Source organism: Vidua macroura, chromosome 10, assembly GCF_024509145.1.
Source record: "Vidua macroura isolate BioBank_ID:100142 chromosome 10, ASM2450914v1, whole genome shotgun sequence".
Lineage (NCBI taxonomy): Eukaryota > Metazoa > Chordata > Aves > Passeriformes > Viduidae > Vidua > Vidua macroura.
The window spans coordinates 19580076-19608000 of record NC_071580.1 but is presented as its reverse complement, the minus strand read 5'-3'; the positions used below and the strand labels follow the sequence as shown (position 1 = coordinate 19608000).

General features: G+C 45.0%; 2 protein-coding genes across 7 annotated transcripts in view; one reads left to right on the top strand and one right to left on the bottom strand.

The window, feature by feature from the left end:
* NGEF (neuronal guanine nucleotide exchange factor) overlaps positions 1–27925 on the bottom strand; it is a 37491-nt gene that overhangs the window by 3991 nt on the left and 5575 nt on the right. For 2 of the 5 annotated variants that reach the window (XM_053986653.1, XM_053986654.1), the window contains exons 3-12: positions 19980–20165; positions 19769–19872; positions 14959–15233; positions 10434–10594; positions 10141–10293; positions 8046–8175; positions 7232–7306; positions 5210–5299; positions 3538–3701; positions 2356–2511 (exon numbers count right to left, since the gene is read on the bottom strand). In XM_053986653.1, the coding sequence (XP_053842628.1) occupies positions 2356–2511; positions 3538–3701; positions 5210–5299; positions 7232–7306; positions 8046–8175; positions 10141–10293; positions 10434–10594; positions 14959–15233; positions 19769–19872; positions 19980–20165 (1494 nt within the window). Of the gene's footprint in view, positions 1–2355; positions 2512–3537; positions 3702–5209; positions 5300–7231; positions 7307–8045; positions 8176–10140; positions 10294–10433; positions 10595–14958; positions 15234–19768; positions 19873–19979; positions 20166–21008; positions 21075–21207; positions 21310–27925 lie in introns of those variants that run through there. The other 3 variants (XM_053986657.1, XM_053986655.1, XM_053986656.1) reach the window with 3 other exon arrangements.
* NEU2 (neuraminidase 2) overlaps positions 21415–27925 on the top strand; it is a 36260-nt gene continuing 29749 nt past the window's right edge. The window contains exons 1-3 of one of the 2 annotated variants that reach the window (XM_053986674.1): positions 21415–21573; positions 23944–24098; positions 24928–25030. The gene's annotated coding sequence lies outside the window, so the exon portion shown is untranslated. The remainder of the gene's footprint in view (positions 21574–23943; positions 24099–24927; positions 25031–27925) is intronic. The other variant, XM_053986675.1, reaches the window with a different exon arrangement.

The window sequence follows — 27925 nt, the reverse complement described above, 5'->3', positions numbered from 1 at the left end:
CCTTTTTCTGCCTGCCCCTCCAGGGTCCTGGGTGCAGTCGTGATGCTGAGCCCCACTGTTTCACACCCCGGTTGGGATGTCACATGTGACACAGTGCTCTGGGCCCTGCTGCACAGCCCTGGCTGTCCCCCACAGGCAGCACGGTCCCTTTCTGGGGAGGGTCCCTCTGTTAGCATTGTTGTCAAGAGCCAGCAGCAAGGTGGGGGGCCTGGCATTCTCTGAGAAATAGCAAGCAAAGGCAGCTCCTGGCTGGGCTGGTCAACAGGAGCAGTTTTTCTGGGAGGCAAGCAGTTACAGGAACGATTTATTCCCACAACTGCTGTGTAGGAACATTTAAAGGGCAGAGCTGATTAATTCCCTTGCAGAAGAGCACTGCAGCACACCAAGGGTAGCACTTGCTTGGCAACAAGACCCATGTGAACAGAACGCTGCAAAACCTGGACCTGCAGTTGGGAGGGTGAAGATCTCACAAATGCTGGAGAAGTCCCAGGCTTGGCTCCCCTCAGGCCTTCCCCCAGCCCCATGAGGAAATGGGGCAGTTCACCTTCACAGGCTCCAGCTCCTGCCTGGAGGACCAGCTGTGCTTCCATCTGCCAGAGAGCCAGTTTTCTACCTTCTCAGGTGGTTTTAAAGCCTGAGCTTGACACACATGAAAAGCCATGGGAGTGTCTTCAGGGAGGAGAGGGGCCTAAAAGGGGTATGTAAAGGACAACTGCTGGCAGGTTGATCTGTAGGGTTGGGAATACTTTATACTTCAGGTATGAAGAACAATGCCAAGGACCAGTGGAAATACTTGCAGGTCACATCACATGAAGATGTGTGGGATGAGAGCCTTGAACACCGAGGAGCTATAACATATAGAGGTCAAACCCAGAGTCTTGCCATGCTTGTGGCCCTCTCTGCATGCTGGCCCTGCACACAGATCCTTACGGGGCTCCATGGATCCGCCCACAGTGCCCAGCTCCTTGCAGTCTGCAAGGAGCCCACCCACACTACAGTTGTATTGGTGCAACCACTTGTGTCCAATTAAAGTGTCAGCTCCTGGCAGAGCCCACCCAGGGCATGAGCTGCAAGCTGTCACTGAGCAGCATTGTTGCCTGATGCAAGAGCTGTAGAAGAAGTCTCTGTTTGGCTCCCACTTATCTCTTCTAACTGTTTTTAGTCTGTGTCCAGTACTACCTCCATCATTCTTGCATCTCTGAAACAGCAGCCTTCAGCAGCTGATATGTCACATTTCAGTGCTCAAGACCTGTTGGCAACCCATGTTCTAGATCACATACCTGCTGTGGCCACCTAGAAGATGGGACAGGATGCAGAGCACGGACCTGCGACTGCCTCCCCTGAGCTGAGCAAATCCTGGCCTGGTTTACCGTTTGTTGCACAGCCAAGCCTCACAGACGTCACACGTGCGCTTGCCCTGCATAGTGTGACTGACATCTCTATTTTCAGTGCAACAGAACTGCAGCCATATGTCTGGGGAGAAGGTGCAGCTGCTCACTGTACTGGGGGCTCATTGTCCTGACGCTGATCCTGTGGTGGTGGGGGGGGAGGAGCGGCTCAGGGTGCAACCCCGGGGCTGGAGTTCATTTAGGAATATGGATGATGAACACCAGCCTGCTGACAGCAGACAACATCAACCTGGGGATGTGCATAGTCTCTAGGAGCTGTTTAGCTGGTGGCTAGAAAATGTAGGCCTGGTAATGCTCGGGTCAGTGAGAAAGCCATGCCCTGTGCTCCAAAACAATCGGGTCAGCTGAATCATTTGCCCAGCCTGAGCTTGTTGGAGCCTGAAGTAAAAAATCAGTGAGCCAGAAAATCTGTATCCAGGGAGACAAGGAGGCCCTGAGCTGCAGAAGGGCTGCACAAGATTGGCACTGGCTGTGGAGACACGGAGGAAGTAGCCTTTTCTCCCAACCTTCACCCACAAGCAGGAGACACTTTGCTCCACAGGGCTGGTCAGGCATGGCCACGATTCTTGTGAGTCAGTGGAGCCACTGGAGTGTGTGAGTGTATATCCTGCTTGGTTTTACTTTCTGAATATGCTGCAGTCTGTAAATCAGCTGGGGCCTGGTGCCTGGGTTGATTTCTGACCTCTCTGTCCCAGAAAGGGACTGCCACCCCAGAGGCCTCAAACACACCGCAGAGGAGAGAAATCTGCCTAGGTGACCAGTAGCCATGGGGCTTTCAGTAGCCTCAGGGGAATTATGCTGGGCAGAGAGGTTGGTAGGGCCAGCTCAGCTGCAGCAGTGGGATCCCTCATAGCCCATCCATGGAAAGCCTGGACAGCTGGTCTCCATGAAGGCAGGATACAGGGAGAGAGCACTGCTGAGTGATAGCGGGGTGACTGGTACTCACTGGGACGATGCCTTCAGCATGTAGCTGGCCTCCCGGTCATCTGCATTCTCTAGCAGCCTCAAGATGAAGACATTGGCCAAACTCTGCCCCTGATCTTCTAACTCCTCTACCCGAAGAAGCCCTCGGGGAGCAGAGTCAAACACTTGGTATTTGTCCCTGGGAGAGGTTAGAGAGAGATTAGGAAAAGCTGTGGTTATGGCAGGAGACTTTGACTTCAGCCACCCAGAACTGTACTGAGCACACAGACCAGGAGCTGCTGCATGGAAGGAGGAAAAAAGATGTCCTGCTGTGGGACGGGATGTGCGTGTGGCTATGAAAACCCACTGCAAAGCAAGGAACCCTCTCCATACTCTGCCCTGGGCATCCCTCATGGCCTGGATCAAGTTGCTTGCTCTGTCTGAGCTCCTTGCGTCCTAAACACAGATGGCGCCCCCTCAAAGGGGATTGTGAGGCTTAATTAATTCCTATTTATGAAGTGCCTCTGTGTTTTCTGGATACAAGTTGCCACAGAAGCAAAACATTTCCCAGCGTACAGACACTGTGGCGACACGTTCATTAGGAACAGTGGATGGGCAAGATACTCCCTACCAGTGGGTCTAATTCATGCCACAAAGAGCATGCTGTTCTCTGCTGCTGTGTCTGCTTGCACAAGACACAGTCCTCAGCATGACAACATTCTCCTCCTCCTCAGGCAGGTTACACCATGTCATATATAACTGCTGGCCTCGGGCTGAAATTTATACCCCTCTCTGCTACTCTAACTTTCCAGTCAGCTTTCTTAGAGTTTTAAATGACTAAATCTGAGCTGTTCTTCAGGAAGTGATGAGTCAAAAATCACTTCCTGACAGGAAGACAGGTTTCCAGGGTCAGCTCACCAGTCAATGTAACTCACTGCCACCCTGCAGAAACTGCTGGATGCATAGTCACTCTGCTGGCAGATCTGCCCTGGGATCTGTTTAACTCCTGTTGGCCATGAATTTTCAGCTGGAGAGAGCTGTGCCACCCATAAAGAGTCAGCTGTGCTCAAAGGTAAGGTGACTACTGGAAGGAGGTGTATATGTTAGGCCAAGGGATGTGCCTGTGCCTGAGGGACAGGATGGGGTCACAGCATCACAAGTTGAATAAACCTGGGGCAATAGAACTAATGAAGTATCCTGTGTACTACCTGAATTTTGCACTCACCCCGGAATTTGCCGGCAAATCACCAGCAGATCATTGAAAAGGAACAGATAGATTTCTCTGAAGAGTTTCTTGGTGCGAAGTGTTCGTGACGTCTTTGGACCATTCATTTGCTGCAGCTCCCCCTGCTTCAGCAGCCAGCGGGAGTGAGAGATGATGGGTACAGACTAGAAGGGAGGAAAAGACGGCAAAGTTTAGGAGAGCAGCAAAACCCTATGGATTCAAGTGGTTATGATGCTGAAAGTGCCAAGAGATGCAAAGGGAAGGGTGGTGAGCTCCTGTCACCACAACTTGCACTGCAGAGGCTGGAGCAGAGCTGCAGGGAGAGGACATTGTGCTCTACCATCCACACAGCCCAGCACAACGTGACAGAAGTTTGACAGGGGTACAGCAGTAGCCCAAGGATGGACAGATATTTAAGGATGGCAATGCTAGAGTGCCAAGTGGTGGAATGAAACAACAGCCCATGCCCTGATCTCTCTCTGAGAGATCCTGTCACCTGGGCTGAACTTTCCTAAACAGTAAGACTGACTTTTAAAACCACGGATTTGGCCTTTGGCTACAAAAAATCCAAGATTAAACAGGTTTCCTCTGGTTGGGTCTGTCCCAGTCAGGAGGAGATACTGTCCACGCACCCACCACAGCATTTCTGCTGGAGTTTCAACACATATTGTGCTAAAATCAAGAAGCCCAGAACAAAGCACATCTTGTACTAGATGAATACTACACTTCCATATGACCGAAATATTGAAAAATACCTGTATAACTGTCACTCTTTCTACCTTCACTCCCAGTCCTCAACACATGCATGGTGACACAATCTTTCTTTTCAACTCTTCTCCCCAGAAGAGCCCTACCCATGCCAGTTCCCAAGGCAGATCTGCTCCAGAGATGGACCAGCTGCTGCTTGTCATTACGGCCTCAGCTTTACAAGAGGTGGAAGCAACTGCGTTGCTTCCCTAATCTACTGCTGTCCTGTGGTCTAGCCCTGACACACTGGTAAAGTGCTCTATAAAAATAAAAATAAAAATTTTTTTTTGGTTGTTCACATCCATAAAAAGATTGCTTGGAAGCTAAGTATGATCCCTACAGTTTTGTGAAGCAGAGAGACCTGAGAAGCAACTCTGTAGCATTAAAGAACTGACAACTTCATACTCAGCACTGGAATTTCATGGTATATATCAACTGAGATCTGATGAGACACCCCTAAATATTGATGTAGTAATTCCCTCAGTGGAGCTGAAAAAGATCAGCAGCAGGTATTTAGAGACTGTACACAATGCGTAAGAACAGGAAAGAATTAAAATGGTGGGACAGTCTTTGGTATTTTTCAGTTTTAAAGTGTTTTGCTTTGTAGCTTTCATCTACCTTTAATATATTTTGTATGTAAAATAGCAGCTGAAAACTGACCAGTGTTTTGAAGAGAGGTAAGAGGGAAGAGCCAGGCCTGAGTGCTGGAACAGGAACACAGTGCACAGGAGAAGTGATGCCAATGTGTCCCACCTGTGTACATGCACACCACACTGGCCTTGGTCCTGACCCAGCCTCTGCAGCAGGTGTGCACTGAGCACACACAGAGGTGCTGTGCCTGCAGCAGCCCCTTTGGAGGGGGCCCTTTGGAGGCTGTCTGCAAAGTGCAGACAGTGAACCAAAACTATCCAGCCTGTGCTTATACCTTTATCTTGAATTCTAGTTTCTTCTGGATGCTGATCATCTGCTCTGTTCGGCTCATCTTCCGGACACCTTCATTACACGCTTTCACCACCTGGGAAAAGAGAGCACAAAGGTTCTGCTGGCCTTAAGCAGGTAAGTGATGATGGACAGCATGAAAAGGCCTGACCACAATCAGGTAACAGTGCCCTGCCGTAACAGGAATTGACAAAGCCAAGTTCTTTTATCAGCACTGTGGGTGCATGAAGAAGAGAAGGGGAAAAAAAACCCCAAAACCTGAACAACCAAAAAGCTCCCAAACACCCAGAAGGTGTTACAGGTGGAAGCTGACTGTCAGAGGACATATTAGGTGGCTACATTCAGTTACTGAACCAGACAGTATAAAACAATGCTTCTGGTTGCACAGCAAAATGAACAGCTTGTTTTCCAGAACCTGACACATCATATATCTCATTTTCCCTGTTCCCAACACTTGAAATGAGGTACATTTGCAGTATCATCTTCAAGGTGAGAACGAAGCCAAATATCTTTTTTTTCAAAAATGCAGATGCTGTAGTTCTGCCAAGCAGCACTAGATGCCAGGGCTATGAAATGTCCTAGGGAAAGAGACGTTCATCATACAGAGCACAGCTGTATTCTGAGTACAAACTTTTAACTGAAAAACCACAACCAACGTGCAAGCACTATGCTGTTACAGGGACCTTAACCTAGATGCCACTGCCTGTTTCATAAGGAGCAACTCTCTTGAGAACTGGCTAGGTAGAAAAATTACATTGGAGAACAAGCTCCACTTTGTGCTCTGTTTCTGCTACTCAAAATCAAACAGAATATCAGTAACTGAAACTGTGATCATGTCTTGCCTCTCAAATAGAAAGAGAGAAAATAAACTTACAGAAAAAATAAGCATCAAATGGTCTCTGTTGTGATGCCTGTACCTAGCTGGATATTAGGTATCTCAGCTTCAACACTTACAGGTAAGTGTTTAACTGTGCAAAAGAATTAGTAAACTGATCACGTGAGTCACTGATAACTGAATACAAACCCAGCATTTCTCCATCAGCGGCTATAGTCATCTGCATGCTACAGGAACAGCTTTCTTCAGGCTACTGACCAATGGAAAAATAATTGGCTACCAGATGTGTCAAGAAGGATTCTGGAAATACTAACTCAATGTAGAACATCCTTCATTGATAAAGTCCTTGTCTTTATCCCTAGTGATCTCCACGCAGACACTTCCTAGACTGGTTCAGGGCAAATCCAAGAGCCTGTTCTGTTCTACTGTTTCAGTCAGAGACTGCAGGCCCATCCTTAGGCTGATGATCTAGCACAGTTTTCAACTTCAAATACTTGTGTTGAACTGCTAGAGTTAGGAGATGTTCCAAGCTTCTGATGGAGAAGCGTTGAAACATTATCCCAGCCCATGCAGCTGACAGCTATGTCTAGACCATTCAGATATGGCATTCATTATCCTGTCAAGCCATATCAGGAACAGCCCAGATGGGAAACATCCCACTGCCTTCCTGGGGTTTTGTACACATCAGTAACTAGCATAACTGAACACCACACCTACCTACCAGCTTCAGGGAAGAGGGCTAAAAGCTGGCTTGTGTACTTCATTAGGAAGCTGTTATTCTAGGTCGGAGGAAAAAGTGTGCTGTGTTGGAGGAACCTGACACAGTTATACTCTGCACCTAATCACACCTCTCAGTCAGATCCATCACCTTCAGGTGTCTGCAAAAACCATTTTGTGTTCTTGGAGAAAACATTCTCTGCCCTTTCCTATGGCAGAAACAAACACCTATTGTTAGCAAAGGATCCACTGTCACTGACATCTAAATGCAAGTAGACTAGTCCATCTTTCAGACTTTAGAAAAAAAAGACCTCTTGAAACACAGCAACAGAATTCAAAGAAACCACTCTTGGACAGAATGTAGTCTGCAGGTGATTTTTTCAGGGGGATGTGTGTGTGTGAAATGAGCATGGTGGTTTAACATTGATGGGCTTCCATTTACTTATTCAAACTTACTGTTTCCAGTTCTTTATGTGCATCCAGGGCAGTGGATTCCCTGTCAGATTTCTCTTCTACTTTCTTCAAAATATTCTGCAGGGGAGGAAAGGCTTGGTTAATGCTGATCCCAATGTGAAAATAGAAAGGTCTTTGCTAGCCTACAAACTACTTCTGGCCATCAGCCTAATTACAGTAAAGGTGACACAGTACAGTGACTTTCACCTCTTAGTTCCTCTTTCTCATTAAAACTTCTTCCCATCTGACCTTATATCTAAGAGAAATATAACAGGTAGATTCTTATTTTATGAAAAAAATTTAATAAATAACTAGACCTGGCACTAACAGATAGTGTTATAGGTAATCCCAGGGGGATAAGACCATTTGGGACTGAGCTGTTTCCTCATCCCTAGAAGCATGTTCTCCAGCAGTGTTTAGATAAGGTGGCAAAGCACTGGCTGACTGGTCCAAGCCATCATGGTGTAGCATCCCCATGCCATCCAGCTGCTCTGCATGTGTGTGTCACTATCCTAACTGTCAGGCAGCTGGATTAATGGACTGTTGCTACCTCCTCTGGCAGCTCAACAAAGCTCCTCCTCAACTCTTTCACTCAGTAAAAGCTATATGGCAAATTCAATACTAATTTGGGGATGGACTCTGAGTGACTGAAATCCTTTTTCCATAGCTGTGGTGAATGTCTGACTCTGTGGAAAGGCTTCATCTAGTTCTAGGGTCGACTGTGGCTGTATCTAAGCCCCATTCACAGCTGCTGGAAAGGAAAATTCCACGAGTAATCCAGAAGTCCTTTGTGAGAGAGAGAAGAGTAAAACTCTACCTGCACCAGCAGCTTGAGTCGAGTGATCCTTTGAAATGGCAGAATCAGGAAGGAAGAAAAAGACAGGCCTTTGCACTTTGGATCCAGCTCCAGCTGTGAGATCACTTCCCGAAAGGCTGGTTTGTCCTGGCTGAGAGGAGAGAGAGAGAAGCTGAGAACTTTGAGTGCTACCCTGCCTGGGACTCTGGTATATGGCTGGTGACCCAAAAGCAGCTTGGTCCCAGGGACAGCATCTGCCTGATCTCTCCCAATAGGAGAGAAGTGGGAAGGAGGGGACTGAATGCCTCTGGGTGTATTTTAGTTTAAATCTAAAACTATTTATAGTGTTGGGGGAGGGAAAAAATAGACTTCTAATGTACAAGCCACAGCAGTACTCACATGTGTTCATATCTAACTCAGCAGCATACACTGCGTGTGTAGGTGTATGTGAATGGGGTGTGTGTCCAAGTAAATGAGTCAGAGGCATAATTATATATTTTTACACAGTTGGAACTTTGTGATAAGGTGAAATTCACAGTCATAAGAACAAGACAAGCCACAAAGTATCACAAGCTTGAATATTCCTTGCTGCTTAGCTAGAGGATGGAAATCATTATCTGAGCTGAGAAGGGCAGGGGCCATGCCTGGGCCTTCCCTGATGATGTTTGCAGGAGATGAGGGCACGGCTGGGCTACAGACACAGCTGTGCAGAGCAGAGCCACAGGCAGACAAAGCTTCCTGGCAGCCACGGACTGAGCAAACCTGAGCAATGCTTGTGCTGCTGGAGTCCTGGCTAGTTGTGAAAACAGCATGAATGCAAAGAGGTTGCTAACTGTGCAAAACCTGTCTGTACTATGTGTTTCTTACAACATTTGAAAGAAGCCATTGGCAGCATTCCTCCTTGCTGCAGCAGGTACCTCTGTGACAGTGTGACTCACAGCAGAATGGAACTGCCTGTGTCTGAGGAACAGTCAAATGGGGGAAACTGTGACACACCTCAGGCTTTTAGTTCAGCCAAGTGTTGCAAAATTCCTGTGCTAGCTGGGAGCCTGGGGAAGGGAGTCAGTTATTTTCAACTTGCTTTATGTATTCCTGCAGACAAAAATGCTGCCCTCTGTATTCACATTTAGGAACACCTCATCTCCAACATGTCCCTTACAAGCTCAAGTAACCCAGCCTATTTTTTTTTCTTTGCTTCTAAGTGTTTAGATAATGGCTGTAGGCAAATTCTTTCTGCAGCTGTATTGCGCACCTCTGACTGAAGAAAACCCTGTGGTACCCTCTTTTTTGAGAGAACAGCAGGCCAAGCTCAGTAAAAGCCCCTTAAATTTTTTTTCCTCAAAAGTTAGAGAGCAGAGAAATGAAAGGACTAAACATTGTTACACTTGCCTGAACCAGCTGATGCTATAGGAAAAAATACACTGCAGCATGTGCAATGGGCTGTCCTGAAAGAATCCAGGACACTGTAACTAGAGAAAAATTGATTCTCCTCCTCTCAAAGACAAGCTTGTAGGGCACTCGTTGTTTTGAGCTTGTATCAGCGAATTCCTACTGGACCAAAAGACTTGCTACACTTGAAAAATACTACAAAAATATGCTGGATTATCTCCTCGGACCTAGATCTGTGTGTATAACAGTAGAATGTGAAGAAAATAGCTTTTTAAACATTTTTTTCTCCTTTTAAGAAAATCCTGTTGTTCTGAAAAAGAATAGTTATGAATTCGAGATGCCTTGCTGAGAAGGCTGGGAAAAGCAGTGGCTATTCTTCTATAATATCAGAGATCTGTATTATATTCTTGGCCTTCCATCTCTTGCCTCTACTTGCAGGTTAAAAATACATGCATTACACAAGCATGTACATGGCCCTGCATGCACCATAAATATTTCCTGCAGTTGAGAAAGTCCTTGAATTTACTTGCCATGTTACCTGCATCAACCAATCCTTACTATAAAGCCTTTAATTGTGTTTTCTTTTTACGGATGCAGTGAGAAATCATGAAGTGGGAAACCCCATTTCTGTGCTATCTAGCCCTTTCTCATAAATACCAAAATTACAGCTAAATCTGTGGCCTGTAAAATTTTGCAAAATAGTTCAGCAATAAGTGCTAGAACTCACAGAAGCTGCTTGTAGGCTCTCTCCTGGTAGGTCTGGTTGGAGACGTAGGTGATGTACACAGAGAAGTGATTAACTGTGTGCTGGTAGACAATATCACACACGTCCGAGATCACAATGTTCTCTTCCACTCGCTGCTCGAGGTCCAACAGGAAGCTAAATGAGAAAGTCAGCACCCATATTAATTGTGACCTATCTGTCCCAGGCAATTCCCAGGAGAAGTCAGCTCCTCCATCCCTCTACAACTGCAGTTGCCTAAAGCTGCTGCTTTCAGTGCCATTCAGCAGCCAACTTACCGCTCACTGACAGCCATGACATCCAGCACGTTGGAGAAGAGGATGTGTGCCTCAGACTGGTGTAAGATCTTTTTCAGACGTTCATTCTCCATGAAGTGAGACACCAGCAGATTCAGACTCTTGTAATATGATGCTTCGGAAGTAACCAGCTCAAACATGGCCTGGGGGGAAATCCCAAAGAAGGAAGTCAGCAGGTACGTTCTACAGAGAGGCACACCGGGCATTAATGAGAACATCTGTGCTGTACAGCCATGGACCTTGCACCCACCCTGCAGGCCCAGGCTGCAGGGAGAGGTAAGCCCACAATGCATTTGCCACATGTTACAGGAGATAGTGAGTTAATCAGGGGAGTCTTCCTCTCACAACCATCAGCCCTGACCTAGAGGAAATACAGCTGTTACTGTCCAAGTAAGCCTCCCTGGTCAGCCCTGGCCATACACTTTTCTGCCCCAATTCACAACAGAACAGGACAAGATACAGTAGTCCCTAAGTATTACTAGAAATCATAAATAATCTCCAAATTTCAGCCTTTGCTGATCCTGTTAGAAGGGAAAAGCCTGGAGCAAAGCCTGGTTTCCTCAGGCCAAGGATGTGGTCTGTGGAAGTGGAAAGGCAAATTGATGGTTTCATTCAGAGATAAAAATCAGTTTAATGAGATGTTGATATAAAGTCTTCTACCTTCTACAAGTGCTGCAGAGACATTCCACTATTACCACTCAGAGATTCCTTACTCTCTGGGTGAGTATATGTTGTCTCTGTTCAGAGGTAGATACAAAAGGTGTTTATTTACACAACTACTGAATCCATTAGTTGAAGTAAGATTAAGTGAAGATTCTCACAAGAGGTTCCAGAAAATGAAAAGCTGTTAGATCTTTCAGGCATCTCCTGATGAAGGGGTACCTTGGGTTCCTTGTCCTGGGGCCCATGGCCCATGCTGCCTTTACTAAGGGAGGTAGTTGGTAGCTCAGTGAAAGTTTTGCTCCCTTGAATCTAAAGCTGCTTCAATGCTCCCTTTGTTCCCACAGCTCCTCTGTTGCACCCTGCTGAGGGGGGAGCTGGCCAGGCAGTGTGAGTGTCAGTCCCTGAGCTCTGCTGGTTCTCACTGGCTGCTGGGGCCCAGCTAATGTTGAGGAGGTCATATGGAGCCACAGGTACATGCAGTGGCTTTTGTGATGTGTACATAGAGAAATATACTCTAAATTAGCTGGGGGTCTGTCTTGTGGCTTGGTTGTTGTCTGTTTTTCCCCTTTAAAGAAATTATTTGGAATTTTCCACTGATCAGTTTTTGGCTTTTTCCTGGAAATATCACTGTGCATCACATAAGAACTCAAGGTAGAGACGTGGGTTGTGTCCCTGACACTGTGCTGCAGTCCAAGATCTGGGTGAATGGGTTCAGCAAGAAGGGACTGTTACTCAATCCAGAGCTGCTAAAATAGCAATTTAAGTGACATTTCAGCTCTTCACAGAGTTGGCAGCCTAGGAAATGTTCCCAATGGGCACTTAAGTCCAACAAGTGGTTTCCTGCACCAGAGGAGGAGGAGGTTGTGTCTGTACAGCCCCCAGATGGAAGACAGAGCAAAGGGTGTCTATGCAGATGAACTTAGTCAGTGACCATGGAACAGACAGTGTTTAAGAAATAAGAGGATGCTGGGTTTTTTTCAAGGCCAGATTCCTAATGAGAAAAGTGGAGGAGCATCAGCTCAGCTTCTTCCAGAAGCTTTACCCAGGCACTAGATGAACCTGTGAGAGAACCTCTCTCTTTCTGCATAACTGGCTCAGTCCTAAATGTAACTTTTACAGCTTTAACTGTACCTTTTTATTTGATAAATGAGAGAGGTGGAAATAGGCAAAGATATACAGGGTGTGTTAGGATAGCCTGTCCCTTCCAGGTATCCTGAAGATTGACACCTCCAATCATTTTGCGCTGCAGCTTTCCAGAGACTCCAAGTCAGGATTTTTTTTCTGCTTAAGTCTGACTGTAGAATTTGTGTTTGCTGTTTGCTATAGTGTAGGGTGCCAGACCTGCAAGGGCAGGTCCAGAATGCAGGCTATACTAAAGAAATAATGAACTCTATAGTGAAAATATCTGTCTTGTTTGTTCCAATGGGAACAATAAAAAAAATTACTTTCCATGACACTTTTCAAGCATCCACTCTTCTTCCAGTCAAGTTTCTTGTTTTGATGCTTGAAAACCCTTTTTTTTTAATTCTTGCATTGATAAGCTGCTCAGTAATTTTCCACCATTGCCACTAATGAACATCAGATTTCTCTTCTTGTTCCAGTCTCTTTCACTTTGAAGATCATTTCAGATAACCAACTTTTTCTCTGACTGTTTAAGCCCTGCTCTGTCACAGCTACGGTGGTGTTCCCTTCCTCAGCTACAAAGCAGGGTGTTCAACTTTCTTTCCATTTGTGTACCAGTATTTCTCCCTATGATCAAAATAATACTCTTGCTCCACCTTTCCTGGCTGAAGACAAGCAAGCTTTTCTAGCCCCTGTGTTTACTACAGTTTTGAAGATAAAATGGGTCAGAAAATACAGTTTTGTCCTTAAGATATTTATTCCAGAATTTCTGCTGTCCTGTACTTCAGGAAAACTTCTCCAATTCTCCTTTATGATGCTGAACAGTTTACATTCACTAAATTAAGCCCTCATGTACAGCTCACTCTCACAGTTCACATCCAACATGAACAAAGTTCCAGAACTGCAAGAGCAAGTAGTGCTTGCTTAGAGCAAGGCTGAATTCAACATCATCTCTTCAATAGCTTCAGTGACTTCTTTAGCCCTCCTTGTTTTCTGACCTTGATTCTCCTCACAAAGCAAATTCTCCACTCTATCTGTTCAATGTTCAGCCAATTTCACAACTTTCTGGCTTTGAGCAATTTTACAATCTCTTACTGTGCTAATCCCAGGACAAGCAGGAAGAAAATTTCAGGTCTGATAAACAGTGGAGAAGGCACAGCACTTCTTTATGACAGCACTGTCCCATTCTCCAACTGCTTTATTCTGTTTATTTTAACAGAAAGAAGAAAATTGTGCACACTTAATATTGGGGTTTAGCAGCATCAAGATTTTTTTCCCAAAAACACATACAGGTAACAAATGTAACTTAACAGAAAAGACAAGTTTTGAAATCTATAATGCACACTTTTAAGTAAAATATTTCTTTGTAAAAATTCTTAATTTTGAAGTAAAAATAAAAGCTTGTAATTTTTCAGATGCCAGATTGTGTTTCTAATGCTGGCACTTGGAAGTACCATGTTTTGCCAGGTAAACAGAACAAATCCAAATAACCAGTGCAGAAGAAGAACACGGAAAAACAACAAATAATTTCATTCACCTTCAGCCCTAACCCTGATACACTAACAGCCTGTGCGTGCTAGCCCAAACTACTGTATATAAACACCAGTCTGCTCCACTAAGGGTGTGAATAACACAGCCCTTGGGGTGCACAAGATGAACCTTTCCAGTGTGACAATCAAGTTACAGCCCTAGCCAGGACTGGCACTGTGTGGGTTTTGGAAGTCTCAGGGAACTTAGGAGGGACTGCTTACACCCCGAGATGTTCTTCAGCACTTTGGGTACAATCCTGTGAGCCAGGGCTAGGCAGATACACTGCCACACCCATCTCACCATCTCATCAGAAGCAGTCCTGGTGCAGGAGTACAGCTGGATTTATGGGATTACGCCTTGGCAAGCCCACTCCTCATACCACAATGCAAACCGCACACTGAACAGGGTTTGCCCTCTCCACTGCTGGCTATGAATGCAGTGCTATGCAGTGACAAAGAACTCACACTCCCCATGATACCCAAAATAGCGACCAGTTGTAAATTGTGGTGCAGCTGATGTTGTCATCACTTGTGACAGCTACCCCCACCTACTCCTTTCAGTGTTTGATGTAGTCCTGTAAATCACAGCACATGGCTCTAAAATAGTGATGTCACTGCACTGCATAGCTAAATGCAAATACACCTGTCATTACTTTTTACTGTTTGCAATAGACTCCAAGTAACAACAATTAAATATAAGGACATCTATCAATCTCTATCTCTTCTATTTCTACTAATGTCATATTCAAAACCTTACAGTTAATGGTTGAATTCTTTTAAGATTTCTGGTGGAAAGTTATGTGTCCTGATAGTTACTTCAGAAAAGGATTATTGTGCCCTGAAACGAGTAACTCTTTTGTAAAAACCTCCTAAAAACTCTTTTGTAAAAACCTCCTAAATATCCCTCTTCCTTTGTGAATTGCTCCTAACACTGAATCAGAAAAGGGAAAAGAAGTTCCTTTTGGTACAGAAACGTCCAGCGGCAGTAGCATATAGAACAATGTCTGCAGTTTCACAATAAAGAGTGAATGGTGTGCTAACCAGTGCAACTCAGAAAGTACTCAACAGGGCAAGGCTTGTCTGTGACTGCTGTGAAGCTTTTAGTTTTTAAATCTTGATCATTTGGCCTAACTCAATCTCCATTTTTTAAGCAGCAACACAGTTAAGAAATATTTGTAATATCCCTCCATTACCTCCTGCAGCTTGATCTCATCTGGTTGGAGGATGCTGAGGACACCACTGCTCTGGACCTCAGGAAGATCCTGCCATAAGTTGAACCTGGAGTTGGAATTTCTCAGCAAATTAATTTGTGGTGGAGCTTTGTTTTCAATTGTACTTGTGGGTTCTGCTTCAGATGGGTTTTCCTCACTGGGTGAAGTCTCCTCAGGGTCTGTCTGTGAATCTTGCAATCGCCTGGTTTCAATCTCCTCGCGTGTAGATTTATCTCGATATTCCTGGTACAAGAGCCCTAGGAAGGAACATAGCAGGTCTGAGAGGTTCCAATTGAACGAGATAGTAGAAAAGTATTATGGGAAAGGACAACTGCTTTGCATTAGTTCACCTCAGCAGAGGTGAGAGATGTCTTTTCCAAGCAGGGTGAAAAGCCTGTTACAGTATTCCTACTTCAGCCAGAAGTGGAAACTATAAATGGAAGGCCATTTCTAAATCTAAAGTCTTGTTAACAATCTGCTCTCACGAAACATTTAGTAACACAGTCAGATGAATCCATGATCACTCAGAAGACATAAAAGAACTGATTTGTCAGGCTTTTAAATGTCTTTTAAACCTTGATTTTCTCTGTTATATTACGATGTTACAAATTATACAGGCTGATGTCTATGTTTAAGTGTGTGTCTGGAAAAGTAATACTGTTCACATTGAAATGACTTTAAAAGGAGCAATTTGATGGCCACAAAAATCCTTAATGAGGAAACACTGAGCTGCTTTACTGGCATTGGACAGGTGAAGTTTTGGGACAACTAACTACAGTGACTAGGTTTGTTTTGGATCTTATGGTTAGTCTTGGACATGTTGCTTAATATCCTGCTGTTTTCCATCTTAGCTTCTATGATGCTTGAAGATACAAAATTAATGTCCAAAAGGCACCTATTTGCTACAGCACTAAGGAACAGGCTCTGAGTTCACGCCATGGGGCAGCACATCAATGACACCAGGTGTCTTCCAAGTTTCAATTACTAACTTCAGGAGTAGATGAAATTGCACTGGATTTGCCTCCACTCCAATATCAATTGACAGCACGGAAAAGGTAGGAATCCTGAAGTTCACTGCCAATCTTTAGAACATCCTTTGTCTCTCTGAGGGCTTTCAAACTGTCCCATTTTTCTTTCTGAACCATCTGTAGGACCCAGAATTTTAATTGCTTGAATATAAAATGTAATTTAGAAGACATGTAAAGGCAGGAGAGCATGAGCACACTGAGTCACTTTCCTCCCTTAATGAAACTGAAGCACAGTTTACATTATCTTCCTTGGTTTATACTTGAATTGCAGTGTAACATGAATGAATAAAGAGAAAAGCCTTTGATGTTAACAAAACTATCCTAAATAATTTTTGTATAAATCATTAGAGGTTAAAATTTATCTGGTCACATGTATTCATGATATTTGATCTGAGATTCTGTGTGTAATGAGAAACAATGGGATTAAAAGTTTGTCTAAAGCAGGCAGAAATGAAGATGTTGTTGCCTATTAAATCTCTGGACCAGTTTCAATGAGGCTCTGTACCAGTCAGTGTTAAAACTATATAGGAAATATGCTGGAGAAAGGCACAGGAATAAGCACAGCATTACTGCAGTCTGTGTCCTCTTATCTGTTCTTCCTGGAAAGATGTTCAACACCAGATTAAAATAGCAGTAAGGGTAGCTGTGCCTAGGAAACCATACAGTCTTCTGTTAGCTTCCTACACAATACTGAGCAGAGGAGACTTCCCCTGAAGTTTTGCATGCTGCTGCCACTTATGTAATTTCTCTCTGCGTCAACTAGGTTTATATGGCTTTCCTAAGCATTTCAGGCTGTTTTTCACCATCAGGGAGGATGTAGCAGGGTGGAAACACTCCTTCAGGTATGTAGCAGAGAGCCTGCTAAATTGGAGCTGCTTTTGGTGGTACTGATCCATATGGCCAGCCTGTGCTCGAGGGTTCTGGGTTCTTTTTGCCCCATAGAGAGCAGGACAAGCTGGGAAGCAACATCCTGCAGCAGCGTGGGCAGTGCTTGACTCAAGGGAAAACACACTGGGAAACTGAAGCGTAGTCTATTTTACTCAAATTGGAGATAATGATACTTGCAGTGTTTGACTGCAGGTATACAGCCATGTTGCGCTGCTGGCTCTGCCTTGCAAGTCAGAGGATGCTTTGTGTAAGGGGAATTTAAGGTCCTTCATGCAAACCTGAAGAGCAGCCCTTTTTAAAAGATCCCAAAGGCTATTTATCTCTTGCTTTTAACAAAATAAGACCCAGATAAGGAAAGCTGGTTTTGTTTCCGGGTTCTCTGACTGACTGGATAAGAGCTATGGAGCAGTCAGTGGCAGGCAAAGCAAATACAGACATGGAAAGATCTGACTGATGGAAAGCATCCACCATCAGAATTCAATTGGAAATGACAGCAAGAGAGACTGGTTGAAGCTCTACCAGCTCTAAGAGAGCAATCTGGGGAGAAAGCAGAAAGATGGTACAGAAAAAAGACAAAAGACAGGTAGATGTGTAGGCAGAAGGGTAGGAAGAAATAAGGAGGGTGTGCTAGCAAGGATAAAAGATATCCCTGCTGTCTTTGCCCTAAGGGTCTACCCATATGTTGGTAAAGAGGTTACAATGAGTAGAAAAAGTATGTAGATAAGAGAGATGGAGAGAAGCTATGGCCTTGTCTAGATGGAAAAGGAGATGATCACAGCACAGGAGGGGTAACAGATGAAAGGTCAAGGAACAAGGTTTTGACATGTTGAAAGGAGACAACAAGACATCTAGGAACTGACTGAATGTGTAGAAAAAATGCTGGGATCAATAACTGAATGTGACTCAGATTATATAATTATTTAGTAAATGTTTACTTTCAGTAAGTGAACAAGTACAAAATGTCAGAGACCTTCATAAGCTCCCTTCATTGCTTAATGTCCCAACTGTCCCTACTGTGACCTGGCTAACGGTTAACCCTGTGGTCAGAGCATGAGTTTGGTGTTATCTGTTGGCTTAAGTGTTTAAGACTGATCTTCATAAGGCATGTTAATATAATTTTTATAGTACATAACAGACATTTCCCTTTTTGTTTATTCCATTTAATTTTGCTGTCACAGTCTCCCTTCCCAGCTCTCTTAAAACCTGGGAGGGGAATTGAAAAACTAGTTACTAATTGTGGAAATCCTTGCCTTAGAGAGTTAGCAGCGCTCTTCAAGTAAATGTTATTGCATTGAAAGCTATGTAAAATCCCAGGAGGCCCAGAGAGGTTTTCTCTGAAATTCTCTGCTCCAGTTTCAAGCAAAGAGTCCACTAATGTCTCAAAAGCAGGAGAGAAGGAAGGAGTGAGTGAGCTCCAGGCATTTGATGTAACATCTCTGGTGGAGATAAACAAAACACCTCAGATTGTCAAAACCCAGTCTCCTCCATAAAGGTGCAATAGACCTACTTGCAGTTACACTGATGCGTGCAGAGTTTTTGCACAGCTTCCCTCTGATATACAACACATAAAAATATATATGAATACAGCAACTGGGTTGCTCTGAACTCCTGCTGGTTTTAGTATTTTTATCTCACCTCTAAGGTGCACAGTCCCAGTAAACTAAGAGTGTTTTGACACAGCTCCCTTGGTAGGTTAGTATCTACACAGCCAAAAGGAGGTAACAGATCTGGCAACAATCATGCAAATTGTTCACCACTTTCCTCCAGGAGGCCCCAAACTCAGCTGGTTTGTCTGACAGATGCTGGCAGGCTGCTGGTTTCACACCAGCCTCCTTTTCCAGCACTGTCCCAGAGGCATCAGGTGTACCAAGAATCAGCCTTGCATGCTACAGCCTGCAGCAAACAGCAGAGACACCCTAAGAAGCCTTCTCATTTCTGCCAGGGAGGTTTGCATTGCTGCTTGTGAGAGTTATATATTCGATTTTCCCATGCTAAGTGCTACATTCCTGCCCTCTAGATTCAAGTATGTTGATTCCATTTCCTGAAACTGAGCAGGAGTGTTTAAAAACAAAGCTTCTATATTCCCACCATAAAACCTGCCTCAGGATGAGATTTAGCTTTGCTGTTGATGAAATCCCTCTGAGGAATGTCAAAATTCTGATATGGGAAACCAAGAAACAAGCTGTGGAGGTCCTCTCCCCATCCCACAAAAGATAAAGATAAAATACCATAAGAGCAAAAGCTTAACAGTCTCCTCCATAGTCACCCAGATAACCTCAACTTTGTCTTTTTAGAGACCACAAAGGGTAAAATAACTTACTCTTGTGTTGAAAGTGCTATGCCAGTGGCTGTTACACTGAATAGATGCAGAACCTGGTGCATACAACTAATGTCCAAGAGGATGGATGAAAAAATACTTTAGTCTTATGCCTTCTGGAGTATGCAAAATCATATTTTAGTAGGAAGTTTGGGGTAGCCTTAATGATTGTTTAGTAATCACAAGAATAATCGTAATTTATGAACAAGGTTAGGCTGTTCCGCAATAGCATTAATCCACTGCCAGGCAACGTGCAAACCTGATGCCCCTAAAGACCTCAAAATGCCACGGTAATGATGATGAGGAGGTTCCCAGCAAGGATAGGGAGCTGGGGACCTGCAGCACAAGCCTTTACCCCACCCTTAACACCCCCCATCTGTGCACCATTTGTCTTTAGCTCTGGGTTTGGGGGTTCAGGGGCCCGGCAGGTGCAGTCCGGCCGGGCTGAGGGGCACCTCTAGGGGCTGCTGTGCCGCCGTCGGTGCGGGGAGCGGGAGAAGCGGCGAAGTTTGAGGCCGCAGCGGCGGCCGGACATCCCGCGATGGGCACGGCTCCTTACCGATGTGCTCGATGAGGTTCCTCCAGGAGTCTGCCGTCATGGGGTGTGCGGGCGGTGCCGCGGCCGTGCCGGGGGCAGGGGTCTCCTCAGAGGCGGCGGGGACCCTGCGGAGAGGCGGAGGCGCCCTCAGAGCAGTGGCAGGACAGCGGCGGGAGAGCGGCCCCTACGCCCGCCCGCGCCCCGCGCTCCCGCTCTCAGCACCCCCTCTCACCTGCTGAGGTGTCCCGCCGAGCCCTCCTGGTCGAAGGCGCAAGCGGCGCTGAGGGCCGCGGCCAGTAGCTCCATGTCTGGTGGCGGCAGGCGGCTGCCCAGCAGCTCCGGCGGCAGCGGCGGCGGCGGTGCGGGGCTGGGGGAGCCCGGGTGGTTGCCACGGTAACGGGGGTAGGAAGGCAGCAGCCTGCACAGGAGGGAAAAGGGACTTGCAACCGCCCGCGGGGCACCCCCGCAGCCCGCCCCCACTCCGGCCCTCTGAGCCCCCAAGCCTCCTCAGAGCCTCGCTGGTCTCCTCAGAGTCTTTCCTTAGACACCCGCTTCTCCCAAAGCGTCCCCATGGCTCTCCCCTAAAATCTCTAGACAGCCTCCTCAAATCCCCTCAGAGCCTCCCCTCAGACCTTCCGTCAGGCACCCCCGGGGGCTCTCCATCCAAATCCTCTCAGAGCCCCCTCAGAGCCTCCCCTCAGACCCTCCTCAAAGCCTTCCCAGATTATCCCCATAGAGACCCCCTCAGAGCCTTCCCGCGGGCTTCCACCATCCCCTCAGAGCGCCCCTAGCCCCTTGCAGCCTTTCTCCTCGTTCCCAGATTTTCTCCGAGGCTCTACGGAGTTCTGCCAAATGCCGGCGGAGCTCCCTCAACCTTCCCTAAATCCCTCCCGAGACCCTCGAAGTCCGGCAGTTCCCAACCCCTGTTCCTCGGAGCCCTCAGAGCTCCCGCCTGACCCCCGAGTTTCCCCAGAGCTTCTTAGAGCCCCCCCTGCAGACCCTCTCAATGCCACCAAAATCTTTTCCGAGCCCCCGCAGACCCCTCAGGTGTCGTGTCGTTCCCCTCCTCCACAAGCTCCCTTCTCAGAGCCCCCCACCCAGGTCCCGGTACTCCAGCCCGCAGAGACCTCCTCAGCTCCCCGGTTCCCCTCCAGCGAAGGTCCCTCCTCCGCCGGGAGGCTGACTCCCTCCTCCCCAAGGGCCCCGCCAAAAGGCAGCAATCCCTGCCCCAGAGGCCCCCCACCTTCACAGGCCCCCCTACCTCCATGCCCCCGGAGCTCCTGCAGAGGGGCTTCTTCCCTCGATGCAGGGAAGCCCTTTCCTCCGTTCGCTCCCTCCCTCCCCAGCAAAGCACCCTCCCCCAGCGAGCACCCACACACCCCGTCCCACCTCATGCCACAGCCCCTCTCTTCCATGCACGGCCACCCCACACCGGGAGGGGGTCCTGCCCCGGCACTGACCTCCCGTCCCTCAGCCCCGGGGCGCAGCGCTGCCCCCCATCCCCTGCACCTCTCTGCTTATGTGTGGATGGCGCCGGCTTTGAGGGAAGAAAGGGGGTGGCAGCGGGGGGTTCTCCTGAACTGCTTCCAGATCTGGTGCATATGGTGCATTTCTTCTCCAGGAGTGAAACCCTGAGATGGAGGAATGTAACTGGGAAACTCAGCCTAATCCCTCCTGCCGGGAAGCGCACTCCTGATTACCCCACAGGATTGGCTGCTATTCGCCTCTCCTTCTCCGGCAGGGCTTCGCACCCGCTCGGTCATTTCCCTCATCTCCCCTTCCTTAGCGTCGCTACTGCCATAAGGATATATTCCCTCGTTTAGGAAGTAAGTATCTCAGTACTCAGTAATCTATATCTGTCTTCGTTCAGCTAATTGTTTTTCTGCCTCAGGGATAAATTCTCTTGAGCTTCAGAGTACGGTTACATCCTTGCATCAGTTCAAGTGGTTCTGGACAGGTTGGGTGCAGCTCTTCACCACACGTTAGTAGCCCTCAGCAAAAAAAAAAAAAAAAAAAGTCATCTGCACGACGTTGTAACTGAGGAGTTAACAGAGGAAAAATACTCTGCTATTCCTTGTGCTTGCTCTCTCCCTGTTGCATAAATTACCATGATTTTTTTCTGTTATGTGATAAAGTAATTTATGCAACAACATAAAATCCATGTGTTGGTCAGTGTGTGTAAAATGGCTTCCTTTTCATCATTTTTATATTGGTTTTGCTAAATGATAGGATAGCTTTTAATCAGCACATGATGATACGTCCAGAGAAACTCCTTCAGCTTATGTGAACTAGATCTAGATTTGGCACACAGGAGAGCTCAGTTGTTAAGTCATTAAGAAGCAGAATGTGAAAGAAAAACAGCTGGAAATGTTATTGAGAGCTCAGAGAGGGCTGCGAGTGTGGTCTTTGTGCAGTCCCAGACCAGGAGGTCAGAAGAACCAGGCAACTGAAAGGAAATACCAGCGTGAGGGTGAGAGCTGGAGCCTGTGTTGTACTTACAGAGGAGGATGAGAGCCTGAGAGCTGTGGCTGAGATAGTCACTGGATAGATGGTCAGTATGCATTATCAGACATTAAACACTGGGCATTAGGGGGTTGGGGCAGCCAAGTCAGTGTGGGGGTGGCCAAAACCTTGTGGAAGGGATAAAGCAGCAGCAACTATCTGAAGCTCATTTTTTGGTGGCTTATTTTCAGGGCAAGAATATTGTCAAGGGTTTCAGAGAGTGGGTAGGCTTTTAAAAAGCTTATTTCTTAAAAAAAGGGAGCCTCTTCATTACCCTGAAATCTGGAAAATCAGATATGCTCTTTACTGTTTTCTCAAGGGAAGGACCAAGAGCAGTGAGGAGTTCTCTCCGGTATGCAAAGTGAAATCAGTGTATAAGCTCTTAACTGACACTACTAGAATGAACGTATATCTAACGATAACTTTTGGATGTATTAACTAAAAAAAACAAAACAAATCTTTCAGAAGTATGTTTTAAGAGTTTAACAGACTCCTAACCCCTCACATTGCTTCACTCTCAAGGGTTAAATCTATTGAAAATTGAAATTTCTTAGAAAAATGTCTGGGTCATGCTATGAAAAACATTCATAAATAGAAAGCATCTTCTTATGATCCTGTAACTGGTAATTTGATCCTGCCTGTCTTCCCTTTTCTTTCACTTTTTCCAACATAATTTTACTTATGGTCTGAGATGAAAACTTGAAAATATCACAGAAAGCAATAATGATAATAAACCCAGTGGAAGCTCTGAAGAGGTGAAACAGCAGCTAGAAGTGAAATGCTCCCCATGGCCATGGCAGGCCCAGCTTGTGTTTCTGTGTCTCAGAGAGCTGTTACACTGCATAGCAATGATCAGTACTCTACTTTTCCTTCTTTTACGATGGTTTCTTTCTTAATTGTAATTTGATCTTTCAAAGATGTTGTTCTTCCTTCCTTCCCAGTTTTATTCTTGTAACACGGAATATCCATAAACAAAACAAGAAATACTGAGAAATACTTTTTCTCCCAGCTGAGGTGACAGAGGGTTCCCAGTACTCATGGGACTGGAACACAAAAATTATATTTAGCAAGAAGGAGATATTTTTGTCCTACAAAATTTGCTGGGATTTTCTAAGTCTTGCTTTTCTGTTTGGGGACAAAATAGAAAGCTTTTAAAGTTTCACACAAAAACTAAAGGCAGGCAAACAAGTGATTCTGTCAGAGTGGTCTGGCGACTGGGATCTTCATGCTGGGGGTGGGGGATCCAGGTTAGAGTCAGAGGTGTATTATTCCATTGCATCCCACATGTTACTGCCTGTTCCAGGGCAGGTCAGTCTCTTCATGGAGCTGCTCTGCTTTCTCTGGTCACTTGGAAAGGTTCTTGAACATGCTAAATGCCCTATTCACCAGATACTACTTTAAGTCAGTCAATACTGAACTATTTCTATGAAGTAGAATAGCTATAAGATGCCTCCCTATTTCCACAATTGTTATGATTTTGTATGCAGTTTAAGCTGATATAGCTGCTCAATTCTTTTTTTTTTTTTTTTTTTTTTCATTCTACTCCCTGAGGCAGATATCTACCTCTGCTTTTATGCCAGCACTCACTCAAGCTTATCCCATTCACAGTAAGCAAGTCTGGGCAGCTAAACTCTTGGAAAATGATTCTCTTTTTTTGGTAGAACTAGATCTGTGTGTGTATTGTCTCACTACAGAGTGAGCTCAAAGGGAGTGCCAACGGAGCAGAAGTGGCAGACGTGCAGATGGATGTCAAGACCATGGCAGTGCCACCTTGGATAATTTTTCACTGCTGTGAAATGGCAGGCTCAGGCCTGGAGAGGTTCCTACTCCACCTAATCTTAAACATGAGGTAGGAGTTTAGAGGAGGTGTATTTTTTTCTCTCACTGTAACAACAAGCAATTTGATCCAGAGCCTGAAGAGTTTTTCCCCAGTTACCAAAATCAGTACAAACTCATGATGGCAAACCAGTTTTCTCACCTCAATCCCTTTAATTAATCCTAAAATTCCTTGTCTAGTTGTAGTGGGAAAGAAAGGATCTGACTACTAGAACAATATACATTAAAGCCCCATAATAATTCTCCTGCAGCACTGCAGAAGCAGTGCTGTGTGACCTCTGCTCTTGTAGGTGACAGAAGCCATGCAATGCCCCAACAGACCAAATCCCAGTTTTGTCTCTGGAATTCTTAGGGTCTGCAAGCATAAAGGCACTGGAAAAGATCCTTGGTGGCCATGCTCTATTGACATGGAGCATGATCATGGTTCAGCTCCCTGTGGGCAAAGGGAGCTTGCATATAATTCTGCAAAGAAGGGTTTGTGTTGTTGCAGACTGTTTCCAGCTTCACTGTACTGCTGCTGGAAGAGATTTGAAATGCTGGCTGACCTGGTCCATGTTGTGTTAAAAATGTGATGATTGATGAGAGTTTATAATTAGTTTATCACAATTATCTCATTTAAGTTACACTTGAGGCATGAATTCCCAATTTTGGTTTGTATTTTGAGGCACTAGTAATTTTGAAAAATGAGTAATCATTTTAATTAAGATTTATTATGTATATTTCAAATCAAAAGCAATCCTCAGAATAAAGCCATGCAACGAGCTTGTTTTCAAATGAAATTTAAATGCATTTTCTAAATGTTGTCTTATAGCAATTTTTAGAAATTATATCTCCTGTTCTAGCAACTAAAAGAGAAGAGGGAGCCCAGCAGATCTTATTCAGGAAAAATTCCCCAAACTCTTCTAGTCAGTGGGAGTTTCACACCATGAAAGGCCACAAGATGAGGTAAGAAGCACTTTTTAAATCTGAGCTAACCAAATTATTGAGAAGTGTGAAGTTACTAATAGATTTGAATGTTATACCTAGTGAAGGACTTTTTCATACCTCAGTTTCATTCAGGTTCCCTCTGTTCATGTGTATATTTTAACAGTGATTTTAGTAATTGGTATGACTGGGCAGTTTCTATTCCTGATTTTTGACTTTTTAATGGTAGACAGCAGAAATTCTCATCCCTAGTATTTTTAGATCCTAAAGCCTAGGAACATATCTGTTCTTCTGAAGCTCCTTAAGCTTTCATCAAAATACCTTAGTTATATCTGTTGGGACTGGCAGCCTTACCAAGAATTAAAAATGTTCAGAAATTCTGTTTATGAGATCTTTATGCGTTTCTAACATTTAGAGGCTCATAATCATCAGGGTTATCCTTTTACTTACTGACCATCTGCCAGAGACAAGGGTTTTTTTAATATATAAAAAAATAAACTGTTTATTAGACTTAATATTATTGGATCCCTGTTTCCCAATAATTTCTTATTATTGGAAAATATTATTGGATTCCTGTTGTTCTCTCCTTCAAGCAACTTTGCTTTCTGTTGATATGCAAAATGACATTTAGGGATTGCAAGGGTTTTATCTTCTCCACACTCATGAAAATCCATAGACTTATAGGTCCTTTTCCACTGTCCACAATGCACACAAATTTTAGACTTAGATTTTAGCACCTAAAATTCCTGAGCTCCTGCCCATGGAGAGAATGTGTGTTGTGCTGAGGGCTGAGAAAATTTCTGATGTTGTAGCTGTAAAAGCTGACTGGTCCAGATCTAGGCACTTTCTGTGAATAAAGGCAATTTCTGTGATCAGCATGATAAGAAATCCACTTGACTGAAAAACAGAAGGAGCAAGACTCAAGCATGGTGAGGAAGAGGTCTACTTCTGGACCAGGGACCGCTATGAAGAGAGGAACTCACCCACAGCTGGATGCTTCAGGAAACGGTGAATTGGAAAAGACTGTAAAATTTGGCACTGGAGCTAGGAGGAGGGATGGGTTACTAAGATTGTATAAGGAGCCAAATGGTGAAGAGCTTGAGGACCAAAAGGACACTGAGATATAAGCCACAGGTGGGGAAGTGAGAAGAATGTGTCTGGGAAATAGTAAGCTGAGGGAATTGTGTAGAATTACAAGTTGAAGCTGATAGAAAAGGAGTGAAACAAAGAGATTGATGGAGAATTTGGGGGTCAGGGCATGTCCAGATGAAGCAGATCAGATTGGGAGACCTAGAGGACAAAGCCTAGACCTTGCACAGTAATGAAAGTGTGAAGGGGCTGAAAAACCTGGAAAGCAGAGAGTGGGTGGAATAGGTGGGCAGGCTGGGATTGGGATCTACATTTACTATATGCTGGAAGGATGCTTTATTAGAATTGTGTATGTTATTGTTTGCTATTCTGCGTGATCTTGTGAAATATGAGATTTTGACAGTAATGACATTTTAATACCAACAGTGGCTATTTTTACTGAAAATCTATTGGTTTTAAAAATACTTCTCCCTGCAAATATGGTTGCTCTTAGACTTTGTAGGATGCAGATTGCACAAAAAGAGGGATAGAAAAAAAAATCTATTTATCTGTCTCTGAAAGAACAAAAATTTGTTGTAGAGCAACCAGATTTAAAGATTTGGTCAACAGGTGTTTGCACCAGCTATTCATGACTTCACCACTTGCAAATTGAAGCACCATTGGCAGCATAAAGAGGAGGCAACTTTAAGAAATGTATTTCATAAGTAGAATGAAGCTTGCTCAAATATGGTATAAGTCCTTTTGCAATCCAGGTCCCGGACTCTCTAGAGGCTTTTCCTGCTCTTCTGGTTAAATCAGGCTATAAAAGCAGTGCCCTCTGCTGCCCAGGACCGAGAGTGCTGGGCTAAGGGATGCTAACCCAAACTCACATGAGCACACTTCAGAGTGCTGTGCTACTTCACATATATACTGCTTCTCTCTAATACATGTGTTTGCAGGAATTCAAACGAGCTAGGTTCCCTCTTGCTGCCAGAGATGACTATTTGTATTCATTGTTGTAGTACTTCCATTCTTTGAGCTTAGATCACATGTGATCAAAGGGTTTTTATATGGTCCTTGTTTATCTGAATTGGAGGTTTCATAAGCAGCATAAAGAAATAGTTTGCTCTGCACTGGTAGACCAATGGCCTCCATGAGCTTTGCAAAGTGAAATTTCACACTGCGTTTCTCTTCCAATGTATCTTCTGTGACAGCTTTCGATGATCTCTGCACAACTGCTGCCACACCGGAGAGGGAAGGACTGATCCCAGCACGAAAGATCAGCTTTTTATGAGTTCAGCTCCTTACAGGGTTTTGGCTCTGGTTACTCTGGGAAGCAGAAGTTGTGCTAGAACTTCAGCACTGATATGGTCAGGGCAAATCCCCTGAGTTGGTGGGAAGTGGCTTGTCATTTGGACCTGGTTTGGACCTTTGTACAATGGGCAAGACTGAGAGGAAGCTGTGGAATGTTGTGGAGAGCTCTAGAGTGCTTAGGGAGAGCTGGAAATCACATAAGAGAAAGGTCATGGGGAAAAATATAATTTGAGCATAGTTAGGCAAAAAAACTCTCAGGAAGTATCTTACTGGATACTTCTGGAGGAAGTATGTCCAAATCCAGAGTTTGGAACACCAGCAATAATGTTTGAGGGCATCTTGTGTTCAGACATCAGTGTTCTGAGATCAGTGAATTACTCTACTACTCTCAGGGCTTTGAAAGACATGTAAATTCAAATCAAAATGCCATCTGAGTACAATGCAGGTGACAATTCCTTTTCCTGAGCTCTTTACTATGTTGCCCAGCTGTGTTTACTTCCTGCCCTGAATTATGTGGCATGGCTATATGTGAAA